Source organism: Fringilla coelebs (genome assembly GCF_963513975.1).
Source record: "Fringilla coelebs genome assembly, chromosome: 6".
NCBI classification, from domain to species: domain Eukaryota; kingdom Metazoa; phylum Chordata; class Aves; order Passeriformes; family Fringillidae; genus Fringilla; species Fringilla coelebs.
Window position 1 is genome coordinate 25602171 of NC_140034.1, and position 7524 is coordinate 25609694.

Consider the following 7524-nt stretch of genomic DNA (forward strand, 5'->3'; position numbering starts at 1 on the left):
TGACGGGGGGCAAACCCTCCAGAGCAGCAGAGAGCGCCTCGGCCAGGGGAGCGGTGCGGGGCAGGGCGGGCAGCGGTGGCTGGCTCAGGGCAGCCGCACCGCCATCGTGCCCCGGCCCGACGCTGGTGCTCCGAGCCCAGCCGAGGGGCCGCCTCGCCCGCTCACAGGCAGCCGGCCGCTGCCGGGGCCCGCTGAAGGGGCCGCCCCGGGCTGCGGGGCCCAGGCCAGACACCCACAGTCCGACGTTGACGCTGCCTCCGCCGGGCGGGCGAGCGGGCCCCGCCGCCTGCGGGCCCTACCCCGCGGGGGCCGGCCCAGCGCGGCCCGGCGGCGGCACGTGGTGGCGGCGCGGCCCATGTGACCGGCCCTCCCCGGCCGCTGCGGCTCATCCCCCGCCCGGCCGAGTCCCCGCCCGCCTCGCCCCCAGCGCAGCGCAGCGCTCTCTGCGTGCAGCAGCCCCGCACCGCAGGCAGCCGCCGCCGCCCCGGGACCCGGCGCCATGGTAAGGGCGGCGCGGCGCGGACGGGCGGGGAGGGCGGTGCGGGCGGCTGGCGCGGCCCGGCGGAGCCGAGCGAGGCTTGAGCAGAGCAGGCCCGGCCCGGCGCGGCCCCGCGGCCTCCGGCGGCCATTTTAGTCTAATTTTAGCCGGGTGCGGGGGGAAGGGGACGCGGGAGCGGCCGTGGGGCAGCTACGGGCGGCGGGGCCGGGGCCGGGGCCGGGGCCGGGGCCTGGGGCCTGGCCGGGCGGCGCAGCGCTCCCTGCGGCACCGCCCGGCCGTGCGAGTAGCCGACGGTGCGGTGAGGGGCGGTGGGCGCGGAGAGCGGGGTCCGCACGCCTCCGGAGGAGCCGGCGCCGCGGCCCCTGGTGCCCGGGCCCGAGGCGCGGCCGGGAGCGGCCTCAGGGAGCGCTGGGGCCGGGACGGGGGTGCCGGCGCGCAGGGACGGAGGGCGCGGGGCGGCGGGGCTCCTCCGTCCCGCGAACAAAGCGGGGAGAGCGGCCGGCGGCCCCCGGGGACAAAGCCGGCGGCTCCCTGCGAGCACCTGCCTTCCCTCCCCGGGCTGCCTGCGCTGGCAGCGCCTGCCTCGGCAGATGTAATTGCTGGACCGAGAGCAAGGGCGCTGCAGATGGGCTGAGCTCGCTTGCTCACTCGCAGCGGGGTTTGCTAAATTATTTTCATCTTGCCTGGAGCTCCCCGTTTGCCCTGCCAGTGTTTTGTTTCCTTGCTGCTTTAGACTCTCGTTTTGAGCGGCTTGTGAGCCTTATGGGGAGCTGTACAGTTGTAATCGGTATTTTTATGTGAACGAAGAGCAGTCAAACAATACTCCCGCAGCAGTGTGAAGTAAAAATTCGGGAGTTCTTAAGGCGCGGTGTTGAAGCTGACACAATGCAGAAAACATTTCTGCTGCTTGTAGAGCCTTACCTCACGCAATAAAATGAGAGTCATGACAGTGCTGGATGTGAGCTGCTGCTGTAGTGTTTGCTCTACTAAAAAAAAAAAAAGCCAACAAAAATCTATCCACCAAAACCCCACCCCCTCCTATCCCAACCGAAAATTACAAACTCCTCTCCTGTGTTCAGTTCCTACCCCCTCATCACTCCCTCTTCCCCTCCCCCCAAATAAGCCAAATGCATGATAAGGTAAAGGAAAACTGTTTGAGTAGTACAGTTGTGTGACTGGTTGTATGAAACTGCTATCCAGAACTGCAGCTGAAAATGCTGAGATCTACAACAAGAAACTACTGAATTCACGCCTCCTTTGTATCCTCTGCTCCAGTCCTACAAATATTACTGAATTCATAGTGTGTTCCGGTTGAGTATTGTAGTTTTATTCTTACAGGGGCAGGCAGACTTTTTTTATCTAGCATTGTGGGCTATCATCTTCTTCTAGTGAGTGTTAATTTTTGCTGTTTAAATTATTCCTTTGATCTCATTTTACAGGCTTCTGGAGTAACAGTGAATGATGAAGTCATAAAGGTTTTTAATGACATGAAAGTAAGGAAATCTTCAACCCCAGAAGAGATTAAAAAAAGAAAGAAAGCTGTTCTCTTCTGCTTAAGTGATGACAAAAAACAAATAATTGTAGAGGAGGCAAAGCAGATATTGGTTGGTGACATTGGTGATACTGTGGAGGACCCCTATACAGCCTTTGTGAAGTTGCTACCTTTGAATGATTGCCGATACGCTTTGTACGATGCCACATACGAGACAAAGGAATCTAAGAAAGAAGACCTGGTATTTATATTCTGGTGTGTGAAAGCAAAGCTTGCTGTCAAAATTGAATATTATGGAGCTACCACTGGATGACTTAGTAACTCTTTTGTTGTTGGCTTTTTTCTTTAAAGGGCTCCTGAAAGTGCACCTTTAAAAAGCAAGATGATCTACGCAAGCTCTAAAGATGCCATTAAAAAGAAATTTACAGGTATGGACCTAAAAATGTTTTTCTCGTAAACCACTGTGCCATTTAGATGTCGAGGTTCTCACAAGTACATTGTTGTCCATCTGTCTTTCAGGTATTAAACATGAGTGGCAAGTAAATGGTTTGGATGATATTAAGGACCGTTCAACACTTGGAGAGAAATTGGGAGGCAACGTGGTAGTTTCACTTGAAGGAAAACCCTTATAAAAAGACAGACAAGTGCCATCTGGATCTAAGGAGCTTCCATTTCTGCAGCTCGTTCAATTGGAATAGTATTAGTCTCCCCATCCCCTCCCCTCCTCAAAAAATAAGCCCCTTCCCCACCACCCTGAAGGAGATGTCATTGTTAAGCAGTCTACCAGTGATTGCCATTAGACTGTTTAATCCTGGTAGTTTTATGTAGGATTCAAGGAATGCTTTCACGTCATACTCTTGGCCAAAACTGACGTTGCAGGCATTCCTTGCAACATGTTCAATGAATGTGATAGTTAATGTAAATAGTCTAGCAGACAGCAAAGGGTAAGCTAATCGAATGCCTTGAAAGTATTGTCCACTGGTCGGATGGTAGACTCTCTACAGTATTACTTACAGTTGCACTTGATTGCAGTTCCATGAGGCTCTTGTGCATTCATACACCTCACCTGCCTTGACAAGCCTATTTTTGTGACATGGCAGCACACAACACTATGCATTTAAAGCACTTTTTTGTAATATGTTTGACCCGCCCCCTCCCCAAGGAATGCCAATTAAGTTGCTGTAACTGTGTCATCAAATTGTTGTAGTACCTCAGTTTCATTCCTGTTACATGCATATCTTTATAAATGAAGTAGCTGTTACGATGCCTTTCGTTTTCCATTGAATGTACACTACTGAACAGGAGTAGAAGTTATCTGTTTACCATATGAGTCTTGAAACACTAAAGTTTTGTAAAACATCAGTCATGGTGGCAATTTCTGTATTAAAAAGAGCCTTAAATGGAACATTGTTCTTTGAGATCAAAAACTGGCCACGTTGCAATAAAACTTGTGGCTTATTACAGAACGTTGCCTTGTTTTCATTGGAAAATACAGTTTTTAAGTGTTTAAGCATATTTCAAATAACTTCTGTGGAAAGTATTGTAAAGGTAAACAATCATTAATCTCATACTGAATAATGCAAGTTTTTAATACTGATTTAGGCACTGCTTTACAATACTTTGCGGCTCTGTTCTGGCCGTTCAGTAAAAGACCTGCTCCTAGTTTACCGTAAAGTAAAGAAGCTACCACTACTGGACACCATTAGTTCCATGAAACACTTGTGTCAGAGACTTAAAAATACGAAGTAATTAACCATGCAGTGTGTTTTGTACCTGAATGTTCTTAAAGTTCTACATGCCAGAGTAAAACCTTGCACGAGTTTTTACAGCTCGCCGTCTTTCTGGGTAAGATGATGTGTAATAACAGTTACATGCAGAGTATGAAGCGGGGAAATAGTTTTTGTTTCTTGAGTGTTATAGTTAGACCAACTCAGTACAAGAATTAGCCTAAATGAACTGTTCTACTTGTTAGCTTCTATGTAAATAGAACTGGAAAGTGTTTGCCACTACTGAGGCTTGCATAGGGGACGTGTTTTGGCTGGGAGCCAAATAATGCTCTCCTTATAGAGAATTTGATCTGCTCTGTGTGAGCAATCCTCCGTTAGCCAGAGCTATTTATGGCAAACACATGCTTTTGTATCTTGTCATCGTTATCCACAAATGGCAAAACTGGACATGATTCTCCTGGTATGCATAAAGGAGCACTGTTAGGCAGCCACTGGCAGCTGAACTGTACATGCTGCTGGAAGGAATGCTCTTTTATCATTACCTTATTTTAAAAAGTTGGTAGAGTGGAACTGTGGAGCTTTTAAATGCAGGCTCTTTATGTTCAGTGCATAGCCCTTTTTCAACAAGGAAGCAGATAATAATCCAAATACTTTCTCTCTTTCCCTCCACCCCACCCCCCCCAATAGTTTAAGTAACCTAGTGGTACTGTGTTTAGGCTCTCTTGTCCTGTAGAACTTTAAGACTTTATTTCAGGCTTCTGGCTATCCCTATGACTTGCACACTTCATTGTGTTTGCTGTTCTATGTAGACTAAACTTTACTAGAATTTAAGTAAAAAGGCATGATGACCACTGACTTACTAAGTGTATTAATGAGTCTTGGTTTTGTTCTACAAAACTCTCCTTTCAGGTACCTTTTAAGATTACGAAATAACTGATGGTATGCATGTTGTCTAGATGAAAAAAAAAAACCCACAACTTTTTACTCCTCAAAATAGTCTATTTCTGACCATTCATGTTGTATGCAAAGCCCAGTTTAATGTAAAGATATTTGTGCTTTATGTTTAACTTGACTTCAGTACAGTAAAATGAAATTATCTTTTAACTGATTTTTCACAAGGAATAAATTGTTTCTTTAGAAAAAGCCAAAATGGAAAATGTTAAATTTTAATAAACCATTTGAATTTTCATTTTAGACAGTAAACTTTTTTTAAGAAGTATCGTGTTTAAATTTATTGTTTGTCTCTGCTGCAGTCTGGAAAAATGTCTGTGGCTTCTTAGTCGAATATTATAGGGTTTTATAGGGTTTGGTTTTTTTGTTTTGTTTTGCTTTTTGTTGGTTTTGTTTGGTTTTGGTTTTTTTTTTTTATTTTAACTAGCTTAGGTGTATATTCACTCAGTCCAACTAGCTATGAAATTGAAGCACAAACTGTCTTTATGTAAGATTCCTACCAAATTACAATTTTGGATCCAAAAGGATCAGCCTGCCTTCAGCTTGTTCTTGAAATGAATGACTGACTGACTGACTGATGTGAGGTCCAATTCAGATGGCTTGCTTTAAAAAAAAACAAAAACAAAAAAACAAAAACCAATAAAGTGCTACAGAACTGTTACTGTTTGAATTATAAAACAAATGAGAGACAGCTGGCATCTGTTCCAAAATGGTTTGTCAGCTGTTGTTTTCTGTCATTATGCAAAATGGTGAGGGCCTCATTGTGATCGAGAAGTGGAGGAAAATCCTCTCAAGTTGAATATCTTCTGTGTATCTCTGTGTAGACGTGACTTTTGGATATCTTGGCTTCAGTTATTTTATTGATAAAGAAATGTTAAATAAATTTTTCATGAGAGTAGCTTGTGCAGAAATGGCATTTTTCTTCTAAAAATATTTCAGCCAGCAGTTTTGTTTGATTTGGTAAATCCTGGAAGAGGTATAGATAGATGGTTTGATTTCTCTGAAAAGGGAAATCAGTCCAAGACTAGAGTGTGTAAGTGAGGTTTATGCTTGTGGTGATTTTAGAAGTGCAAAGCATAAATTTATATGGACTTGAGTGTAAAAATCACTCGTAGTCAGATGATGAAGTGGAGTTTGAGTATGCTCTGTCAAACCCAAAGTGTTTCACTAAGTGGAAGACTTTTCCTTCTCTACCATTCCCTCAGAAGAAGTGATGGAATACAGCAATTGCCACAATTTGATAATAAGCTTTACTCTCTTATCCCAATTCCAGTATGAACCAAATTTTCATGTCTGCCTATTTTTTATGAACTTCTGTAAGTCCCCTTTAGTTTGTGGTGGCGAGTTAATGATTGTAGAGTGAAAACACGGCACTAATGGTGGATCAAAGATCATCAATGTAGCACCTGTCTATTGAACTTCTTTGAAATATTTCTGATTTTGAAAACCTGGTATAAATAAAATTAATTTAAATGTCTTCAGTTGTTGGGTTTGTTTGTGTGCTAGATAGCACCTACACTAATCACTTTGTTGTCTTTGGACTGGGAGCAGCCCAGATACTGTGAAAGAAGTTGTGGAATACCTGGATTTTTTGTAACAGGTTTCATCTGCTGTCCATTCAGGTCAATATCCAGCTGTAGAAAAAGCTAGCACTGGTGGCTCTGGAGATGGATATAAAGAAATTTTTAGTGCACTGGTTCTAGATAACCTTTTTCTTTTATTGGATTCCAACTCGTGTATTCAGAAAATCAGATGGCTTTTATATAGCAAACGTAAAATGTATGTTTACACTGGCAAGTCATTTCTAATACAGGGAAGGAAGTGGCCTGATGTAGTGTGGAAAAACTGACTCCATGAAGAAAGATCAAAATATTACCGTTTTCCTATCAGTGGCATGTTTCTTGTTAATATAAGATTTCTTGGATCTAGGAATATGATATCTGGAAGAGTTAATTTTGTAAACAAAGCTGTGAAGAAACAGCTTCATTGGATTCTCTGGAGAAGGCAGACTTTAATAATGTGCATTAAAAAACCCTTTACTGTTTATCTAACATAAGCCTTCTGTGCATTAAAAAAGAATGAAAGGTCTCTGAAGTTTTTGAATAAAAAATACTGTTTAGTTTAAAAATGTTCTATTTTTACTAAATTCATATCCAGTGCTTGACCCTATTGAATTTGGACATTTTTCTGCCTTACCTCCCATGCTGTTGAATTTACAATAATCCCCATACATCTTACTCTTTCTTGCATTACTTATCCATGCATTCTGCTAGTAACCTCTGAAAAATAAATACAGCAGTAAAAATTAAATATTTTCATAGGAAGTTCAAACAGGTGACATAATTTATGTTCATTTAATGATTTCATAGAATTGCCTTATTGCCTTTTTGCATTGTAAAGCTTAGGGAAAAAATGTGCTAATTAAAGGTACTGAAATTTTTTCATTCCTAAGATTCTGTGGCTGTCTTTTTAATAACTCATTGTAGGTTAATGATTCTGTTGTCAGCTTTGCTTCATAGCTACTTAGAAAACTAATGATTGGAAAAGAAACTTGAAGGTGCTGCTGATTAATTTTAGAAGTTTCTAAATGTCAATTTGGTCTATAAAATAATATACAAACTTCAATTTCCCACTGCTAGCCTAATTTTTATTCTTGTGTGTACAGGCTTAGAAATGTATGTGTAATCATGCCTCTCCTCTTCCACCTCTTTATTTTTAAAAACAGCTGTGTCACTGCAAATCCCTACCATCTGCCCACTGTCTTCTGTAAAGGTTTACAGACAATCTCCACTTGTACCTTTCAGTATCTATTTTTCCCCTCTCTTGTTTGTGATTGTAGGAGTTTGGTTTAGAAA

At 43.6% G+C, this 7524-nt stretch overlaps 1 protein-coding gene across 1 annotated transcript; it reads left to right on the forward strand.

Annotated features, from left to right (window-relative positions):
• Positions 1 to 344: 344 nt before the first annotated feature.
• CFL2 (cofilin 2) lies at positions 345 to 6554 on the forward strand. Its single transcript, XM_084207718.1, has 4 exons — positions 345 to 502; positions 1939 to 2246; positions 2343 to 2419; positions 2511 to 6554. The coding sequence occupies exons 1-4, from the start codon at positions 500 to 502 to the stop codon at positions 2621 to 2623; spliced, it is 501 nt and encodes a 166-aa protein (XP_084063844.1). The 5' UTR covers positions 345 to 499; the 3' UTR covers positions 2624 to 6554.
• The last annotated feature ends 970 nt before the right edge of the window (positions 6555 to 7524 follow it).

Bases quoted from the DNA above. Each gene is read 5' to 3' on its own strand.
- CFL2 (XM_084207718.1), top strand. The intron at 2,247-2,342 runs GTGTGTGAAAGC...TTTTCTTTAAAG, and splicing joins GACCTGGTATTTATATTCTG to GGCTCCTGAAAGTGCACCTT. The intron at 2,420-2,510 runs GTATGGACCTAA...TCTGTCTTTCAG, and splicing joins CATTAAAAAGAAATTTACAG to GTATTAAACATGAGTGGCAA.